General features: G+C 38.6%; 1 protein-coding gene across 2 annotated transcripts in view; it reads right to left on the reverse strand.

The window, feature by feature from the left end:
• The window catches only part of RB195_004769 (uncharacterized protein), a gene marked incomplete at both ends in the record, with an annotated part of 53,208 nt that overhangs the window by 28,375 nt on the left and 2,467 nt on the right, over window positions 1–22,366 (reverse strand). For both annotated transcript variants that reach the window (XM_064182756.1, XM_064182755.1), the window contains 4 exons: window positions 1,735–1,827; window positions 14,368–14,505; window positions 14,636–14,815; window positions 16,373–16,516. In XM_064182756.1, the coding sequence (XP_064034022.1) occupies window positions 1,735–1,827; window positions 14,368–14,505; window positions 14,636–14,815; window positions 16,373–16,516 (555 nt within the window). The remainder of the gene's footprint in view (window positions 1–1,734; window positions 1,828–14,367; window positions 14,506–14,635; window positions 14,816–16,372; window positions 16,517–22,366) is intronic.

Raw genomic sequence — 22,366 nt, forward strand, 5'->3', positions numbered from 1 at the left:
CACTTCGAGTACGCGGTTGCGCTCGAAGCGGCGCGGTGAATGAAGCGGTTCGAATCGAGGTGGTGGGACCATTGCGAACCGCAGCAACGAATGGTGGGTCCCCCCTCTCCCTCACAGAATTCAAGCCTCTAGCGCTCCGCCTCTAGAGCTTCAAGCGCAGCCGCTTACGCAACTGCACCGCGTTTCATGTCGTTTTGACCGTAATCCGTTATCCGCTGATAGTGAAGCAGTAAAGCATAGTACGATAGTAAAGCGTCATAGAAACGAGTAGCAGAGATGGTATGCCAAAGAAAATTACGACTAATACTATTATTCCTGTGCGTGAATGACCCTTACTTCCTGTTGCCGTTGGAATTCCAGCACTGGAAGTGGAATGTCAAGACTATTCAATTAAACTCTAAGAAGAAGAAATTCCTAAATCATTACGTCTTCCTTTAAAAAAAAAAACCGTCAAATTATCTTCCTATTATTATGCGTATTCTCGAGAAAAAAAAGGGAGTAAAAATAGGAAAACTCTTTTTGCTCTTAGAATTAGTTTGTCGGTTGCACTTACAAAAACGACACATTTCCGGTCCTTTTTTTCTCGAGTCTTTTTTTTTTGTTGTAAGAGCAGTCACACAAGTGTGTAATTCACAGAAAAAAAAAACAAGTACAAGACATTAAAACATGCTGCTACGTCACAAAACTGCACTCAATAGGTATTTGTGTTCAATTAACCTACAGTACTGTAGCTTAAACATTTGCAAGTTTTTGCATCTCAGCCAGTTCAGGTCACAGTCTTGCGCTCATTTTGATGCTAACATTGACACACACACACACACACGTTCCATGGTAACGAAAAAATTTTCTCCAAACACACAATCATTCAAAGGTTGATGGGGCTGCGTAGTTAGAAAATTTCACAGTATAAAAAGTAGTCCCTATTCAGACTTTAAATGTTAAATGTTACATTTTGGAGTGTCCGGCGTACACTTTTTCTTCAAAAATCACACTGACCCGATTCTTTTTTAATTTTCACCTTTGATATTACCTACTTTACTCTATATAATATTATATATATACTATAATATACTTTGATATTATTCTACAAATAGCGCAGTTTAATTGAATGATTAATGCAAAATACCCTCAAAGGTATGAGGAAATGAAAAAGAAGAAAACTAATGAAATTTAAAGGCATCACCCCACGAATCTGAGGTGATACGGATTTCAGGTGGAGTATTCGTATCCGTTAACTAGATGAAGTTAGCGAAAACGTATTTTTTTTTTTTTTTGTTAAGGGTCTGGGTGACACGGATTTCAGGTGGAGTATTCGTATACGGGATCGTAGATTAAGGAGAACGGGGTGATTCCGTCCATTTCTTCCGAATTGCCGTAAAAAACTACCCGAAAGATGCGGCTTTGAGCGTTCCGGCGTGCCACTTCCTACAACGAGTTCGATTGGAGCGCGCCAGCCGTGTGCACACGCCGCATCGTCCGGGCCGTTTTTTTCACTGCAATTAGGAAGAAATGAAATCCTCTCCATAATCTACGATCCCGTATACGAATACTCCACCTGAAATCCGTACCACCTCAGATTCGTGGGGTGACGCCTTTAACTAAATGAATAGAAAAAGCAGAAATACGTTTTCGCTAACGTCAACGTCAACGAAAATTTCAATTCGTTATGATACGGTAGGCCGAAAAACGTCCAACGTAAACACAATCTCAATGCTCTAAAAAATTATCACATACCTGGGCGTAAACCTCGAAAAACCGCATGAGTAACTCGCCAAGGTTGACCTCAGGGCTGTACAAATGTTTTCGTCGAATTGGCATCCCATAGTGCTGGAAATGTCAAAGTTGAGGTTCAAAAGAGAAAATAATTTGAGATTTTTTCTGAAGGATTAATATCGGACCAATAAAAGGGACACCATTAAAACACCGGCAGTGTACTTGTGAAGTACTCGTAAGTACCAGAGAGAAAAAGTGCGAGTGAAATTTCTTAGAATAAAAAAAAGCTTCTTTTTTGATTTTTTTAACCAAAATTTATACATTTATTAGCGTGAGGATAAAAAAAGGAACGATGTAAGAGAATTATGATGATCCTGGAAAAACAAAAAAGAAAAAAACTGAAGCCGTATCCATGAAGACTCTCAGGAATCTACCTCACATCTGCCACACGAGCAACAGTGCGTAAGAAAAGCATTTATTGAAAATTCTCTACAAAATGAAAAGGAATTCGTTTCGGTTCTTTCCTTCTCTTTTTCAGATTCTCAAAAAAAAAAAGAAAAAAACTACAGAGCAAATCTTTTAGCTTGAACGTGGACGTTTCGGACCTCCAAACAACAAAATTACCTTCTTTTCTTCGCAAATTTGCCTCTATTTGCGACTTTACATCTGATGATGCTATAATTTTGTAGTTTTTTTTTTGAAACGAACATGAGGATAAAACAACTTTCACAGAAACAGACGACTCTTATCGCATTTTTAAATACGGTTTACCTTTTCAATGGAAAAAAAGGATTCACAAGTATTTGTTGACCATGGAATAAATTCTCGTTGAAAAAAGTTCCCAAATATAATCGCAAAAGATAGCAGTGAGAGAGTATCGATAAATCATTACCACTTTGCTACAAAATTTCGATCAGTGCCAATTCGTTTAGGAGTAAACGAATAATTGTTTTGAGACCTTATGTATCTCAACAATAATTACTAGACAGTAGCGGAAAAATGTAAGAAGAGCAAGAACGTACACTAGCTACTTGCTCCGAATGACTATTCGGATGTGAATTGGAAAGGGTTAAATTATAGAGAGAATAATTTGAAAAAAAAAAACCATGAAAACTCGTCCTTTAGCGGAAAAATCATGGAATATCACTTTGAAATCGTACAGTATGCGGTCAACCGAGTAAAACCATGTAAACAAGCCAACTGTTGCATTCTACGTCTCCAGTATGCATTGAAGGATAAACTGCATGGCGCTGATCACCTGCTACAGGCGGGTGGAGGGATGCATCTACGCGTTCGACCTCTACTCAGACTTCATTAGAGGTTAATGAACGCGTGTGCAGCCTTACAATGATTTGGCGGAGAGGATGGGGAGGGGAGGGCTAGCCGATGTGTCAAGTTAATCTATTTATCCTCCCAGACTGTTCTATCTCCTTATTTTTATCCTTTTATTCATTAACCACGAAAAGATGAAGGGCTTACTTAGCACTAGGGTGTCTCTTATTCATTAAAGGATGAAGTGTCTGGTGTTAATCAATCCGCTTAGGATGCGCCCCCACGTTCACCTCAATTCGGAATCGTTTGAGGTTTACGAAGGTGTAACTGGCCTACACAATGACTTACGGGGGCTAGCCGATGTGTCAAATCAGTGTTTTTATTCTCCCAGGCAAGTCTGGCACCAATTTATCGACCTCAGAGGGATGAAAGTTTGGTGAGCACTAGGGCAGATTCGAACCTCGATCGATCGTGCAGAAAGCGGAACCTATAACCGCTACACTACACCCGCCATCTCTTATTTATTATTGAGATAAATATCATTAGGCAGAATTTAGCACGGTTAGCATTTCAAGAATACCATTTCTCAAGCAAAAAAAGCCTGCGAATAACTGGTAACATTAGGTTAGCCACGAGAAATTAATTATCAGCTAGATTCTAAGTGTTTTATGATTTTTTCACATCAAAAACGTGTATTTATTATTCGAATGTGTTTTCGTAAGCTTTGAACACTAACGATCACAAAACACGGCTCACCAAATTTTAAAAACTGGTATTTGTAGCGCCTATTTTGTACGTTTTAAGATAAGCTATCGAGAATCCTAGCACGAATTTCACGCTGATCTCCTCTGATTGATTGATCGTTCCAGACGCAAAATTGCAGAATAGCGATTAGCATAGAATAGCGTGCCATTCAAGTAGTAATCCTGGTAAATTTTCAGCAAATCAGATCGCCAGAAAATCAGACTAGAATCCGGTGAAAGTTTAATGTCTTAGAGCAAAAACATTACATGTACTAAGAGTACAAAGCGGTGAGTGCATCAAATTTGCGTCAGCAGATCCTGAATTCTAGTCGGTGCCAGGATGATCGCTCATTGCATTGCACATTCTCGATAATCACTACGACAACAATAAAACATTGACGTAAACAACATCCACATAGATATTATGTCTGTTACATGGAATGAGACGAAGAAAATACGAGCAGGTAATTGAAAACAATGCGTCACAGCTTGTAGTAGACGCCACCGTCGACCAACACAACAGTTGTCTGGGCTCGTACAATAATTTCCATAGATATTTTCAGAGTTGAAAAGCGGTATTAGGTTTTATTTTGTATTTTTATTTTTATTTATTATTATTTGAATATGTATTTTTACTGCGAGATGCACATATCAATGAAATAATAAATAAAATAAAATTTAAAAAAATAAACAAATGAAATCAAGAAATATATAAACATTTAGTGATTAGCAGTATGTCCAACCAAGGGCCATTAGGGCTCGTCAACGATCGTTTACCCAGTTGTAGAAATGAATAGGATTCCAGGTTCTAACGGATACAAAAAGGAATATGTCCTAAGAAAATTCTCCATATAAATTGACACCAATCTCAAAACTTTTCTGGAAATGAACTCTGCATACTGGTATCGTTAGATCAGAATTCTTCACCAATTAATTTCATCTTACTGAATTTATGGATTAAAATACAAGAAAAAATTCCTGCCTGTGACGAGCTTAGCACTGTATTTTGGAATTCGGGCGAAAGCGTGCAGGGAAACATACGACGTCATAACATAGAATGTAAGTACGGATGTTAGTATTCTATGTTACATTTTGTTCCGTATCCTACATAACATTGTGGCGTTTTTCCCTGTACCGTACATTTTTGCTGGAATTCCAATACACAGCGCCGAGATCATCGCAGGTAGATATCTTTTTTAAAATATTTGAATGCATAAATTCAACAACTAAAAAGTGAGGCACCAGATAAACAAGCAGGTAAACAAATGAATTGAAAATTGAATATAGATATAAACATCTGACAGTTCTACGTAGATCGCTACCTTCCGGGCATACATGCGATAGTCGGACCCGGTGCTCCGACCCCTTTCACTTTTGTGCGGTTGCCGCACTTTTGGTCGATTAGCGAAGGGACCTTTACCATTTAAGCTGCACCCCATGAGCTGGACCCTCCTCACCTGAGGAGGGTCCGGCTCCTCCCTATCGCACCTATGCTTCCGGGATCAAATCAGTGCAAAATGATCAACTGAATTTTGTGAATAACTTTTTCTTCTGGAAGAAAACTGAAAAAGCAAAAGCTGATTTCAAGCAAGCATTGTTGTTCACAAGCCGTTTGATCAGCAAAAGATGGGTGAGCGGAAACCACAAGATCAAATCATCAGGTCGAATAATCCGTACAGTCAACTTCTATAAGCTGGTGAAACCAAAGCAAAAACTAATCAGATATCAAAGCGAAGAGCAACGAGCGAAGAACATGAGCGTAGATAAAGAGAAGAGGAAATTAAGTGGCGATGCACCAAAAGGGACGGAAAGAAAGTAAACTAACAATTATATAAACGGATAATAAATAAAAAACGTATAATAAAAAATAATAAATGTTAAAACGGGATTTAAAAAATGTCTTACAAAAAAGAAGAAAAAAGTACGAATACAGCAAGCATTCTGAGGAATAATCCATTCCAAAGAAATTCAAGAAGGATCTAATTTTCTTCCCTACAAAGAAGTATTGGATGCAATCATAATTTCCCGTAACAGTTCTGTGTAATCGATCGATGAGACGTTTTTTTCGAAGAGATTATCCTACGCCACGTCCCTTGAGTACTGAACAAGTCACAAAATAATGAACTATGGTGAACAGAGGCGTAGAAATCAGGAATCATCGCGAAACAAAACATTAGCAACTTAAGTGATCAGACAGAGATTTCAATTTAAGCTTCTGACGCCATTTGCCATTTATAATCAGCTGGAACTAAAATACCCTGAGCTCGATGAGAAAAAAAAGAGATTCCCTTCATCGCTAAATTTAATTAGCTCCAAATGTTGATGGCTGTCATCTGACTCCCGTGAGAAGTCCCGTTAGAAACTCTCATACGCAGAAACACAGGAATAATCACTTATTGCGCGCTATGGAGACGATCAAAGCTCGAACGATTCGGTTGAATAATCAGAAACCTCCCGCTCGTCATTCATGTTATGAAAAACATCGCCGCTATTCAATGTGCTCTTTGATGACTGGCCGGCGACGATTAGTTGCAGAAGAAACAATGGACGTCGATGACGTTAAGTGAGACACCTCTGAGCACAATTTTTGCAAAGAATATCCAGTCAAAGGCATCACCCCACGGATCTGAGGAGGTGCGGATTTCAGGTGGAGTATTCGTATATGGGATAGAAGATTATGAGGACGGGGGTGATTCCGTCCACTTCTTCCTAATTGCCGTAAAAACGGCCCGGAAGAAGCGCGCGTGCACAATTAGGAAGAAATGGACGGAATGACTCTTCTCTCAGTAATCTACGATCCCGTATACGAATACTGCACCGGAAATCCGTACCATTCCAGATTCGTGGGGTGATGTCTTCAAGCAAAACAAAATCGATCTTTAAAAAGGAGAAAGTCACTGGCGTATCAATCCACTTGGGATGCGCCAACGCGTTTTCCTGGAATTTGTAATCGTTGAGGTTTTGGAGTGCGTGTTGGCTTATACAATGACTTGCAGGGGCCAATCCATGATCAAGGCAGTGTTTTTATTCTCTCGGACAGGTCTGGTACCAATTTATCGATTTTATGAAAGGCCTGGTTTGCACTAGGACAGTTTCGACTCATCGACCATGTGGCTACAACCGACCGACCTCTAACCGACTGCGCCACACCCACCCCAATCGATCTTGAAATGTTTCTAAAATTTCGTGCAAAGAATGGAAATAGATGAAAACTATTACCCTTCACCACCTAAACTCCAGGAAAGTGCAACAAAAAAGTGTGCAAAGCTGTTAACATGAAATAATGACTTTATAGCAAACTTTTCTTTTTGAAAAATCTCAAATCAATGCGAAACATGCACTAACCTCACATATATTCCTATATGAGGACTCTGAGCGTTCACTTGGAAGCTAGAGGTCAAGGAATTAACGGAGAAATCCACCATAAAGTAACCCTTTGGCTAACTTCAAGCGATTAATTCATAAAACCTCGGAAAAAAAATCAATGAAAACTGTATTTAAGGATACTCCTCAAGAATAAGATACGGATTTATGGGGCATTTCAGGGCAAGCGTTTCGTTGGACTTGATACAAATTACGACTGACAAGCTTGCCACTAGTCAAAGCCCATCAGTAAAGACTTGGGCACCCTTCCAGAAAAAGAAACAAATGCTGTGAATGATCGGACATTTACATAAGAAAAAACTAGAAAATTCGATAAATAGTATGGTCAAAACGACATGAAGCACGATGCGGTTGCGTATGCGGCTGCAGTCGAAGCGGCGTGGTGGAGGTGGCGGTTGGAATCGAGATGGGACCCATGCTAGCACCGCTCGTCTTTGCAGTTCGCGGTTGTTCTACGTCGATTCAATCAATCATGAACTGCAAAGTCGAGCGGTGTTAGCATGGGTCCCATCTCGATTCCAACCGCTCGGCTTCACCACGTCGTTTCGAGCGCAGCCGCGTACGGAACTGCACCGTGCACCATGTCGTTTTGATCCTACTATAAAACGAAAGTGCTAAAGGTTCAAAAGCGGTAATGTTTTTGAAAGAAATGGACATTGTTGCTGGCAACAATGTCGCACCGTGCGAATAATGTAATGTCTCAGATGTTTTGTTATGTGTATGCGTATGAACTCGTTTGCTATTTTTATGGCAAGATTTCGAAACAAGTTATACAAAGTTATAAAAAGAATGCGATTTGTTCAGAGCCCTAGCGCTTTTTTGCTTTTTTCTCAAATTTACGCAAAACAGCCCAATCACAAGCTTTTCCCTTAAAGAGCGTTAAAGGCATCATCCCACGAATCTGAGGTGGTGCAGATTTCAGGTGGAGTATTCGTATACGGGATGGGAGACTATGGAGAGTGGGGTGATTCCGTCCATTTCTTCCTAATTGCCGTAAAAAACGGCCCGGAAGATGCGGCGCGTGCAGAAGGCTGGCGCGCTCCAGTCGAACTCCCTGTAGAAAATAGTGCGCCAGAACGCCTGAAACCGTATCTTCCTGGCCGTTTTTTACTGCAATTAGGAAGAAATGGACGGAATAACCCACCTCTAAATAGTCTCCCATTCCGTATACGAATACTCCACCTGAAATCCGTACCACTTCAGATTCGTGGAGTAATGCCTTTAAGGACAGCGTATCATGATTTTGACTTAGTGCGAAGCCAACAAGCAAAGAGTTCGAGTTGTGGATTACGGAACCGTTGTGTTTCTGAACATCCTTTTCCAATCGATCCCAATCGGTGTGGAAAATACCGTTCTTTCCTACGAAATCAGTTGCAACCGACCACCAATGTGCACGCGCCGCTTCCAAGTGAGAGCAAATATTAACCAGCTCTCATCAGTGTGTTCAAGTAAAAGCAATGAATAGCCTGATGAGGGGACCGAAACGACTGCACACTAGCGCGTTCTAACATACATCGTAGGAATCAAAACTGTTCCCACACCATTTTTTACGACGACAAGGGAAAGATGAGCCGAGTCATGCTGGATTCCTCAATCTGCTATCCGAACTCAACGCTTTCGAGGTGAATTCCGCACCACATCAAAAACGTGATACGTTCCCTATAAGTCGCCGTTTCTATCGCTTTGTACGTTGTGAGTATTTTTTTGATATGAGTTAGATTGATGTTTTTGCGTGTAACTCAAAAACGTCAATCTAACTCATATCAAAAAGGTGATCGGAAAATATGAAAGTAATAAAAATAAAAGAAAATATGGTGATTATGACCAGCAGATAAATTAGAAAGTCGCCTCAAGACTGGATGTTCTGTGCTGGGTGCTTATCTCACGGTTACATAAGCGGTCAATTGTGGCTTCAATAAAAACGTTCTGATTTCTTCTCCATGGATTTCCCCCCAAAGCATCGTTTTGTTCGGCTAATTTATATGCGAAAAAGATCAAAGTGATAAACATCAAATTTTCACATTCCAACCTTATCAGAAGTCATAATATTAAAATCCCAAATCCCTGCTTGCAGCGCTCACATCGTATTTCACGCGTATTGCTGCGTTCACATCGTTACTCGGTATCCTGATCCGCTTTGATTTGTATGCGGCAGTGCACTGCTTCGAAAAACAACAACAACAACAATATGGGCGACGACAAGGCAGTTGGCACGACGCCAAAAACCTTTCCATCGCTCAAAAACACATCAATCCTGTCGTTGCAATCTATATTACGATATCAACAGACAAAGGCATAGCGCATCATCGCATCGGCGTGTATATGATACCTTGTTGTCGCTGGAAATTTGGGTTGACTAACATATTTTCACGCTGTTATCGTGCCCGCCTCGCTACTTTATACATTACAGTATAATCAGATAGACCTACTCCCAGAGCTGGTGTAGTTGAAGCAACAAAAAAAAAACTCAAGAAGGTGTAAGTAATACCACTATCAATTTGTGTTCATCCAGTTGATTCAACTATGGGGTTACCCCTTGTCGGGCGTGCGAAGCGCTATCGGTAGCATAGATAGGTTCCGCTGTGTCTGCACGACCCATCGGAGGTTCAAACCCGCCCTAGTGCCAACAAAGCCTTTCATCCTCATCCCTTCTCTATTAATAAATTGGTACCATACTTGTCTGGGAGGATAAAAACACTGACTTGAACCATCGGTTAGCCACCGCAAGTCATTGTGTAGGCCAGTTACACCTTCGTAAACCTCAAACTGATTCTGAATTGAGATGAACGTGGTGGCGCATCCCAAGCGGATTGATTAACGTCAGCCACTGTCCTTTATTCTTTTATGAGATCACCCTTTGAAAAATGTCAGATTTTTGTTAGAGAAGCTGAAAACACATTGATTAAAGGCCTCAACAACGGATCGCCTACGATCTCTTATCTTTTCGACGGTGATATTGCACCTCGCTAATTGCTTAGTAACACATTACGTTTCTTAGCAAATACTACTTGAAGCCGATTATGAAAAGGATACGGATAAAGGGCAAAATGTCTGGCATTAATCAGTCCACTTGAGAAGCGTCAACGAGTTCACTTCAACTGAGAATCGTTTGAGATTCACGAACGTGTAACAGGGCTACACAATGACTTGCGAAGGATAACCGATGTGTCAAGTCAGTGTTTTTATCCTGGTACCAATTTATCGACCTCTGATGGATAACGTATAAAGGGCTTGGTTAGCACTAAGGCGGATTCGAACCTCCAATCGATCGTGCCGCCAAAGCGAAACCTCTTTCCGACTGCGCTACACCTGCCCTCTGTATTGAAAGTAAAAAAAAAATAATTTGTAAGAGATACTAAGCAAATAATAAACAGAAAAATAAGGAAAATTATAATAATTATAATAGTAGTGAAAGATACAGACACTATATACCCTATACAAGATAATAGACAAACGTAAAAGAAGATAAGAATAAAAGGAATAATAAATTTCCATAACAATGCCAAGTTACCCCTGGTGGAAATTTCGTCCCGGACTTCTCGTGTTCTCTTCTGTCGGTTTTCCACTTTCTCGTCGTTTTTTTTGGTTCTTTTTAACACCCCATTAAGGGCAGTCAATAAATAAATAACGAGGCGAAAAAAGAAGAGTTTTAGGGGGAAGAGACGTGCAGTTATACACAATGACAATAATTTTACATTATTCTAGATCTAGTCATGTTACAAAAGATTTCTCCTCAATTTTCCATCTAGTGAGCACTGGCGCAAAAATTACAAGTGGATTTGAATTTCAAAAAACTCAAACAATACACCATTATAAATTCTGAGTCACATTGCCATTTAACTCCTACGGTACTTTTCAAAACAATAACAAAACAACGGCGAGTGTTGTTAATTTTAACACTGTAACATCACTATAAACAGAACGTCCGTGATCTTCAGTTGTTTGATTTTTCTTAATGAAAAAAAGAAGTTCAGAAAAATGTTCTAGACACCTTTTTCAGTCAGAGCTTAGAAATAGATCACAAGATGGGACCACGGCCTTTTACCTCGTGTTCAAGGATAAGGTCCCATGAATATATGGACTGCACTGCTCACTTGTGCGGAAAATCATGGAATAAGAGATTGTTTTCGTTTGTTTTTTTGCTGTTCCTAAAACAGTCCACACATCTATAGCCATTCTCAAACTACAAATTCTAAGTAGCAAATTGAAGCGGTGAAAAAAATATGAGGATGGGGTACTGTAGATGGAAGCCAGGGTGATGCCTTTGCACAGGTTATCATGCAAAAATATTCTGTGGCGGGAACCTTTTCAAGATCGGTACTTAGTGAAAGGATAATGCTTGCTGAATAGCGTGTTCATTATTATAATCGTACAACGCATGCTTGCAAACCAGGACCAAAGGAAAAGAACCCTGAAAATAAATAAATTCTGAATATTCTCTTCTCTTTCGTCAGTACTTTCGTTTATTGCTACAATTTTTTAATTCTTCGAACTAGCCTTTACATACCTATAGTACCCCATCTATATTTTTGTCCTCGCTTCAACGTGCTGCTTAGAATTTGTACTTTAATTTGTGGCTACATAATACCCTTGTGGACAATTTTACGTACAGCAAAAAACAAACAAACGATATCTCATTCCGGTTGGAGTTCGTCTTCGAGATCAGCAGCGGTCAGTGAAGGTCCGGGAGGGAACAGGAAGTATTTCATTGAAATGTTATACTGTTACACAACGTGTACACCACCGTTAAATAGAATTTTCTCCCAAAGTTATTTGAAAAAACTGAGCACTAGAATAGGCTTATCTACTTTCGCTTGTTTTTTCACTTCTTTCTGCTTTTTTCACTTTCACTGCATTTTTACGCCGAAAACAAAAACATGACCTGTTAAACCGAAGATTGAAATAATTAGAGAGGAAATGTGATTAATAAATAAATAAGAATTTATTTTTATTTTTGAAATGAATGAAAGTTCTCAAACTTTCCTGAAATTTCTTCTATTGTCTTATAATATATCGAAACAGACTCAGATGTTCTTTTGTCAATTTTTTTTTTCCATTGAACACTATTAAGCACTATTTCTTATCTTGAAAGACCAAACACAATAAACAAATAGAAATTGATTGTAATTTGATTATCGAACAAATAGAAAATATGGACTTTGAAAAAATCAATGCAATGCTCCAGAGAGTTGGAAAAACCTGAAATTTTGCACAAAAAGGCATATTTTATGGTATGCCTTTATTATTATTTTTGGTGCGGAATCGATTTCTTAAGGACGAACGAAAAAGTGAAGCGGAGGGAATAAAAAAATTGATATTCTTTCTTATTCTGAAAATAAATCATCAACTCTATCGACCTGCATGTTCCTACATGTAGAGGAAACGGAAAGGGTGAAAGAATTGATCTTAAGGGCATCACTCCACGAATCTGAGGTGGTACGGATTTCAGATGGAGTATTCGTATACGAATACTCCATCTGAAATCGATACGAAATACGGGATCGTAGATTAAGGAGAGCGGGGTGATTTCCTTCAATTTCTTCCCAATTCCCGTAAAAAAAACCGCCCGGAAGATGCGGCTTCGAGCGTTCCGGTGCGCTATTTTCTACAACGAGTTCGATTGGAGCGCGCCAACGTTGTGCACACGCCGCATCTTCCGAGCCGTTTTTTTACGGCAATTAGGAAGAAATGGACGGAATCACCCACCTCTCCATAATCTACTATATCGTATAAGAATACTCCACCTGAAATCCGTACCACCTCAAATTCGTGGGGTGATGCCTTTAAGTGATGGAGTGAAGTGAATGAGTAAAGTGATTTTAACGTGATGAAAGTGAAATTATAATAAGAAAAAGGAAACTAAAGGGAAAAAACTTCGAAAAATAATGAAATAAAAATAAAACTACAAGAAATATAGGGAAAATATAGGAGATGATGATAATCGGTATGATTTCCCTTCGTTTCTCCTACCATATGAGCGAGAAAATACTTTAAAAGTGATAAATTTCAATACTTAACTACTAACTACTCAATAATAACAATGTTTTACTGATGAGTCTGCATTTTCCTCTTAAAAACCCTCACAAATTTCTGATTTGTACTTTAGATGCTCCATATCTTCTCGTGGTGAACGTTTCACAAAACAAAAGCATGACGAACTTGAAGAATCGCAATTTCAAAAGGCGTTTTCGAAGTTTTCGTTACTTTCGCATTGTAAACGCACATCAAACTTTTTGGAGAGAACCAAAGAGCTACCAGTATTCTTGAAAATTCACATAATTTAAAACCTATAGAAAAAAGCAGGGGTAGTAAAAATAGCTTACAATATTTCGCATGCATTTTTTTTCCGAGTGTTAGTCAGAGCCGTCAATCGCTAACCAAACCTTTGCTTTTACGATTAAGATCAAAAGGAGCTATAAAAAGCGGACTTCTGGACCAATCGCTTAAAACTCAGGGGAAAATTCATCAAAACTGAGGACCGGAGATTGTTTGATATGGTAGTAGATAAAGAGGAGCACACTACGTGCGTGATCTTTTCGACGTTTATGAGACAAATTAGCGCAAAATTAGACATGAATTAAGAAGAAGATGATTATTAAGATTAAGGTCCATGTATTAGAAGAATTTTTGTCAAGGTTACGGACCTTAAGTAGAAATACGGTAATCGAAATGAGCTATGATCCTTTACTTTCTACTCTGAAAAATTTATGCACTTCCAAAAAAATTAATTTTTCTTCTCTCAAAACCAGCAAAAAAAAAAATGTCAAGTTTACGCCTAGTATATAACTCTGTGTTTAGACATCACTAAATTGTTTTCTTGGTAAAATCAATAATTCAATTTAAACAACGTCGAGGAAAATTCTAAAATTAGTAGGGTTCACATAATCGTAATATATGAGCGGTTACCACCACCTGTGCTCACAGTTCATTTACTCCCCCGCAAACAGCTGTAGACCTCAACCACCTCCATTCATCTTGTGATAAGTGTCGAAATGCCAAGGATGCCCTCTTAAAATCGAATGATTCTCCCCACCAGGACGTGAACACCTGTGTCCAAAAACGCAAGTTTAACGCCCACATTCAACCGGAAGCGAGTTCAAACAAAAACGAAACGGGCGGATCTCTTTTGAATGAAAATCAAGAGAACATCATGAATAGAAACATCACAAATGCTATCTCCGAATCCTATGAGGACACGAATGAAAGGAAAAAAGAAAAGGAGAATCGAGATGAAACAGAAAGAAAAAAAACTCACATGTAAGAAATTAATCAGCATAAGGATCAGTCCATATGATGACAATCCGCCCGTATAGGTAGTATTCAACCGTCGTAATATTAAGAACTGTTTCAGCACCAATATTAATGGTTCCACCACTGGGAACTCTTCTTTCACCTTAAAACCTATGTTTCTCGAAATAATAAACAAAATAAAAAACAAAGATAAAACAAAACATTTCAAAACAAAAACAAATGTTTTAGAAAGACATAATAAATCAATTTGAACTGTATAGGAAAAAAATCACCTTTTCAATATAGTCAGCGGCTTTCACACCTTGCGCTGTGTTAAACGAAATGTCAACATTCACTAAGGTGTCCTTCTCAACCATTTTCACGATCGGAACGAAAGCATCGGAGAAGACGGCTACGGATTTCGCCAATCCGACTTCTTCCAGGTAGTTTGCGGTTTCCTGCATGCAGGTTGCCTAAAAATTGTACAGATGTTTTTGGTATACATGGTATTTTCCAACTTCTTAGCTATATTATAAAGGTGAACTCATCAAAATGATTTTTTTTTCTGTAATCAAACGAATTATATAAATTTGAAAAAGTCAGATTTACAAAAAAAAAAGTGTTCCAAAGCTAGTCAACAAGAATCATAAACTAGGACGTGTTTATTTTCGTACTCATAATACCATTGTATGTAGAAATGTGGAAAAACTTTATGGAGAAACCCTAATGATAAATTTGTTGTTGAAAAATTGAACTTAACCCCTAAAATATGAAATGAATCAATGAAAACTGTCTTTCCTTAACCATTTTCATCCGTTATCCTATTCTTATGGTTATTCATTACCCTCTTCCGATGTCTCCATATCAAAAAAGCTGGAAAATTTCTTTTAAAGATCTTGAAATCATTATAAATTTCCTTAATAACGAGTAATAAACATGGACAGCTCTTCTAACACTTCTGCGCTATACATCAAGGCTACTGAGACCACAAAAAAGATGACGGATGTTGACTTTTGATAGATTTTTAATGTTGATTTTCCTTCTTCACCTATTTATTTCCTAATATCTGAGCTACATGGAAAATTTCCAAACTATTTTCGACTGATCCGCATTTGATTTCACCTGCACAGTAGATTTGAGCATTTCCTACACCATTCATATTTACCAGTTGCTTCCCGTTATCGATTCGCTGCTCCTGATTTCACTTCCTCTTAGTCCAGCCAAATATATAACGTGCTAATATTTGACCGGATGTGAAATGATACCGACCTTAGATCTTTCTATCTCATCGCTAAAAGTGCTAAAAAAACACGAAACATGGATCATTAACTAATCGTAGTGAACCTCCTAACTCTTCCTAACCACAACATACTTCTTGATCCCTGTTTCGATCCCTACAGTCTCCAATAAACCCACCACCAACACCCATAAAGTCACGGGTGCGGAAACGACACGTCATCAATCGCAGATGTCGGAACGCGTGGCGACGCGGAGCGAAAATTTACAAAAAGCATGGGACAGAAAAAACTGTTCATTCTAATAAAAGTGGCGCATATAGGATCCGACGATATAAAAAGTAGACATGATGAATAAAGCGTTTTAGAGCAAGTCTCGTTTTAAAATCCCACCGTCGCTTTACTACAAAAATCACTGCTACTCAGTTTTTTTGCGTTGTTCTCTTCATGAAAAAGCTGATTTTCGTTCTCACTTCTTCCATTAAAGCACTCCGCCGAACTAATTTACCTCCAGCTGGCCTCTTATTTCATTTCCAGGCAGCCTAAATGGCCTGTCGCCACTGCAAAAAAAAACCCAGGAGGAGGTGCGATCGATTTCGGGCACTTGAGAAAAGCCGTTTACTTCGCACATTTTCGTTACAAAGATAAAAATGAAACGAACAAAACTAAACCAGGTGGTAGTTGAATAACCAAAAAGCACTATTAATGTAACAACGTATAATGTTAATAAAAAAATGAACAAAATAAGAAGAAAACTGAAAGATGATAAGAATTACGGTAGAAGGGGAAGCTTACCATGGTGCTCGTATCCTTCCATTCTTCACACTCGACTAGTACGTCGATATCCGATGTTGGTAGGAACAACCGAGTCCGCAAACTGCCAAATACCGAAACTCGCACATTATTTCCTTTCCACCGCTCTTTTATCGCGGATTTCACCTATAATTAATATTATCTATAGAGTTTCACACGCTGACCACTATCCTTCAAAGAAAAATCTCTAGATAGCTATAATAATTTATCAAAAACCTTCAAAAATAATAATAAAATAATAAACAAAACAATAAATAATAGATTATGAATAAATAATAAATGTTCAAGTAATATTAGAGTCTAAACTTCTCGATATTGTTCGTAAAATTGATCTCACTCTTTGTGTATGACCTAAGTATACCAGAAACATTTATTATATTCCCATGAAACGACAGCTTTTCCCTGGTCAATGGATATTTTATTTATGGGAGGGACGTGTGGGATTTCGGTTGGATCATGGTTTTTCGTTGAGAACCTGCACAGATCTCATTGAGTTTTAATCCAAAGCATGTTCATACACATGTAATCGGATTTCGGATTTCTCGTTGCTTTTTGGCTTCATGAACAACCATAAAATGAAACATTTTTGGTTAAAAAACACGTCTATAGGACACATAACGCCTTATTGACATATACATAAAGTGATATCGTTTAAAGGCATCACTCCACGAATCAGAGGTGGTAGGGATTTTTGGTGAAGTATTCGTATACGGGATGGGAGACTATGGAGAGGGGGGTGATTCCGTCCATTTCTTCCCAATTGCCGTAAAAAAACGGGCCGAAAGATGCGGCGCATGCACAAGGCTGGCGCGCTCCAATCGAACTCGTTGTAGAAAGTAGCGCGCCGAAACGCTCGAGGCCGTATCTTCCGGGCTGTTTTTTTTCGGTAATTAGGAAGAAATAGACAGAATCTCCTCTCCATAATCTACGATCACGTATACGAATACTCCACCTGAAATCCGTACCACCTCAGATTCCTGGGGTGATGCCTTTGAAGACAGGAGGTCAAATCTTTTGAGACCTCTGCAGTAATTAGCAAGGATTTTCCTCTTATTTCCCCAGCAATCCACTCATCCAACATAACTCTACGTTGATATTTCACTGGTTTAGGAGAAATTCTTCGCATTCCATTAATCCTTCTAGTATCCGTGTCGCTCTTTGATGCGTATTGGAATTTCGAGTCCAGGCCAGCCGTCCCACAACGAAAACATACAGTAGGGATTAATATATGTATCTCTTGGGATTATCTATAGAATAATTACGCCGGCAGAATAAGGCTAATTAGATTATGAGATGTGAAAATGTTGGAAGAACCCTCACAACAAAACCCGTAGTTCTAAAATTTCAACTTAAGAACAAGTGTTGTAATATTTGGAACACCAAACACATGCTCATGTACCTCAGTAGCTTGAAGAAAGTTGAAAGTGCAAATTGCATGTTTGTCGTAATGTCAATAGGACCAGCGCGGTGTCCCGATGTGCTGAACAACCCACACGTTCAGCGTTTCCATCGGAAACAACACTGAGAACACTAAGGATAGCTCCGCCATATGGGAAAAACTCACAAATGTGAACAAATATATCAGTGCATTCTTAGAAACACACACACACACAATATCGGATAGTGTTAATGACGCACACAGAGTTGTTTTAAAGTAAACCTTCCAGAAGCTTTTCCATTACCTTTCAATGAAACGCTGAACAAAGGATGAACCGTCTAATGACACCTGATGACGTCCTTCCATAAATCACACATTCTTTGAATTTTTTTTTTTGGAACAGAACTGTTTGTTGAATCCAGAGTACATGTATTGTCATTGATGATCAACAATCAGTTCAATGATAAACTCTTGGATAATGATAACTTCCTGTAGATAAGTAGAACCGAAATACGAATCTCTCTCTCAAAAAAAAAAGAGGCCACACTAAGATGATATATTGACGGAATTCCCCAGAACAGCGATAACGTCTAACTGCTCCTGCTCCGCAATGTAGTTGGTCAGTAGAAGATTGACTGGACCATTTATAAAATTGTAAAGAGTTATTCTGGTAGAAAATATGAAAAGAATGTATGACTCATTGAAGGACATCGATCAAACGATTGACGCCTTAACTCGTTCGAACACTCACAATGTGGAACATCATTTTCGGCAACAAAATCATTTTCGGGAAATTTCCAACACGTTACGTGATTATCTGCCTTATACATTTGTTTTATAGCTAACAGACGTATCATTCAATGCATGAACAAAACTTGCTGGAAGAGAGGGAAAAGAAAGAAAGAAATGTTCCGTTAAATTGTTCAATGGACTGTTAACGCTGAATAAAGCGAGCGGTAGAGCTATCAATAAACATAAAAATGTAACAAAAGTTTGATATAATGATATTTGACATAATATAATTCGCCTGAATTAAAGCAAATACAGATCCAGCTCCTTTAAAAAAACGATGATCCCAAAATGAATCGCTTTTTCTTCTATCACACACTAATTACATTTCATAAACAAACATCTACTCAACGCCAGCTTTCACATCATGGCCCTTTTTAGGAAAAATTCTTAGGCAAAATCATTGAAAGGGAAATATGATCTATTGAATGTTTATCAAGAGATCCTCCCAACACTTCTACTATCATATTCACGAAATTTTCCATCCGATATTCGAGAAAAAAGGTTAATTTGATTGCAATGAATTCCGTTTCCACACCAAATTATCATATCATTACACCTTATTAATTTAATCATCTGACTTCGTTCAATTAAATTAAAGACTAATTAAATTAAGGAAATTCTATGACGAACAAAAAAAAAACCCCTTCGTTAGTCCCAGTGAAATGGAAGAAGAAGATGAATGTGAAGGCCAGTTTGAAATGAAGGAGAAATATTACCAGCGCTAATTTCTCAGAGTCTTCAGCCAGTTTGATTGTCAGACCAGAAATCGCTCGAAGAATTACCCTCAGATGCTATTTGCAGGGTATTTTTTTTTAGAAAAAAAAAACTTGCGATGGTTGTTGCCGGCAAATTATTTCAGGTACCGAGAAATCGCGCGTTACAGTTCAATAAAACAATCAAACTATTCCGTTTCTTAAAGAAATACACTGATTTCCAGCTTAATTTCGCTTCTTGATACAGTTTGCAAGCCAAACATTAATAATTATCCGAAGATTTTCTGCAAGACAAAAAAATTGTTAGAATTTCTTTTTTGGACATAAAAACTCTAATTTTGCGTGTAAACAGAATCAGTGATCCTAGTAAATTTGCTGTTAAAATAGAGGGAAATCTCAACTTGTTTTATTTTCGATGAGATTTTTACCTGGGACTCGCTTGGATAAACAAATAAACAGACTTCCATATATCCGTAATGCAATTTTTCAGAAGGTTCCGGAACACAAAGGAGATCATGCAAGAGCTGGGGGAAAAATTTTGTCCTATAAAAAGTCGAGTTTTCGTTTTTGACAACTTTCAAGGTTTTTTTTTCCTACACTGCAATGTGATTTCAACATATTTCCGAAAAAAAATGTCGCATCTTTTTCCTTAACTCTTCGTTTTCTGTTTTTTTTTTCCGAAAAACTTCTAGAAATAAAACTTAGTTTAGTAAAAGGACAAGTGCTCGTCTACAACAATATTTAAGCTTTTCGTTACTATTTGAGCATCGCACACTTTCTACACCTAAGTGGAAATTGAAACGTCTGGTACCACACGCATCTGTGATGGAACCAAAATATTTTTCAAGAGGTTATCCCATTGAATTATCCTCCACTACACGTCTAAACGAAAGGAAGCACGATGCAGTTGGGTAAATGGTTGCGCTCGAAGCGGCGCGGTGGAGAAAGCGGTTGGAATCGAGGTGGGACCACCACAAACCGCAGCAATGAACCCACTGCATGCGCAACTGGACCGTGCTTCATGTTGTTATGACTCTATATGTATACTGTCGAAACAGAACTCGCGTTTACGGTTCGCCTGATTTGAGAGGTGTGAAAAGGATCTCGTCTCTTATGCTTTAATTTCATACCAATAAATTTTTAGCTCACTTCATCGAAAACAAAGGATTATGGTTACACTAAGAACACACCCCGTCAGGGATAGTGTACGCTTCTCGGCCAAACTGAGTTTTCTCTGGATCATATATGCAATAGGGAGGAGCCGCATCCTCCTCGGTGAGGTGGGGATGAATTGAAGTGGGTCTAACTCATCGGATGCAGCTCGAGTGATGAGCATCCCTTCGCCAACCGTCCAAAAGTGAAGGGGGTCGGAGCACCGTTTCCGACTATCGCATGTATGCTGTGGATGTAGATTTTGGAAGGATTTTCATGCACAATGCACCACAATAAACTCTTCAAATAAGAGAAGATTCACTACGTTATTTCCATTTAAGCTCTCGATGCAATTCACATCATTCATTAGATTCTTTACCGTACTCTTGGAGAAAGATGAAAAAAGAGAGGACGAAATTATATCCCTCACCCAAAGTTAACATCTGCTAGACAACACGATAGTGAGTTCAAAAGAAAAGATGTAATTCTGAAAAACAAAGGAAAAAGAGCACCGTGAATTACACAGGCTTGGCCTTTTTTTAAATCAAACACACGTCTGAACATCTTGTCATCAAAAGATTAAGTTGCCTTAACCACCATCTAGGCTAACGCTGACTAAACAAAATCAATCAGACACTTTTTTTTTGAAAGAATAGTGTACGAGTTCTTGGTTGACGCGCACGACATTCGTATTTGTTTCGCGCTCGCCAGCCTCATTCCGTACACGTTCCTGTAACGAGCAAAAAAATTCGATCACGCTCGCGGTACGTGAACAATTCAGTGACCTCCGTATTTTGTTTTTATTCGATCGAAATTTCTCTGAATTCCATGCACAGTCGTCATGAATCTGGTCACATATATTTGAAAAACTTATTCCGGCACAGTATGTGGTAAAAACACTGGCTAAACGTGAAATATCCTCTCGGAATAAGAATCAAGATAAATACCGACGATCATCGCAAATATATGAAAATTTATCTGCTTATTTGTTCATGCGTGCAATCCCCAGAAAGAAATTTCAGCGGATCAACAAATTGTACACAAACCTTTGCAGATGCTTTCACAGGGCGAGTTATATAGTTACAAAGTTCAATTTTTATAGGGATATATCGATCGATTCACACGGAAGCATCGGACAACCCATCGTCCATATTGGTAGGTTTTTTCTCACATTTTTTCGTTTGGGCAACAGAACTTTGCCTAAGGAGGAGGGGGAGAGGTGATATATGAATTAAGAATACGGAAATAGTCCTGCAAAACGCAACGATTTTATTCGCTGTGATTTTTTTTTTAATGCAAAATGTTCATAGCAAGGTGAAAAATTAAATAGATTCTAGAAGCGATCAGTCCATAGTGTGGAATCAAAGAGTTCGGATCAAGAAAACCTAGATTTACTGGTGATAGTTTTAATTGATTTCCTTGAGCTGTAGCCAAGATTGGTATTGATCGTCTTTATTAAACAAACAACGGCTAACGTTTCGTCGTTATCGCCTTCGTCAGAGCCTCTCAGCAACAGGTACTCCCAAGATCTGTTTCCTTAATTTGGCTGACCGTAAGATGCACGTGTTGATTTTATAGCGATGGTAGCGACGAAAAGTTGAGGTGCGGAGTGAATGTTAATGAAGAGGTAGCCGGCGGCGGAATTAACGAGAAGGGAAAATTTGATGATATCACGCGGGCCTAGGTCAAAAAATGAAGAATCCTTAAGAAATGAAAAAGAGAAAAAGAATATGCTGGGAATTTCTGGCTCTCACTATTCAATCTAAGACTCTGAACGTATGTGATCAGCTATGTACAGAGCAGTTTATGATCGACTGCATGGGATACGCTCACCGTGTAAACACGGAGGTGCAGCGCTGATGATAATTAAAGCGGTTACGGTGAAGCAGGCTCTTTTCATTCTTTTCCAATTATGAATCAGAAAACTGAGTACTTTTGTAC

The sequence above is a fragment of the Necator americanus genome, chromosome I, assembly GCF_031761385.1.
Source record: "Necator americanus strain Aroian chromosome I, whole genome shotgun sequence".
NCBI classification, from domain to species: domain Eukaryota; kingdom Metazoa; phylum Nematoda; class Chromadorea; order Rhabditida; family Ancylostomatidae; genus Necator; species Necator americanus.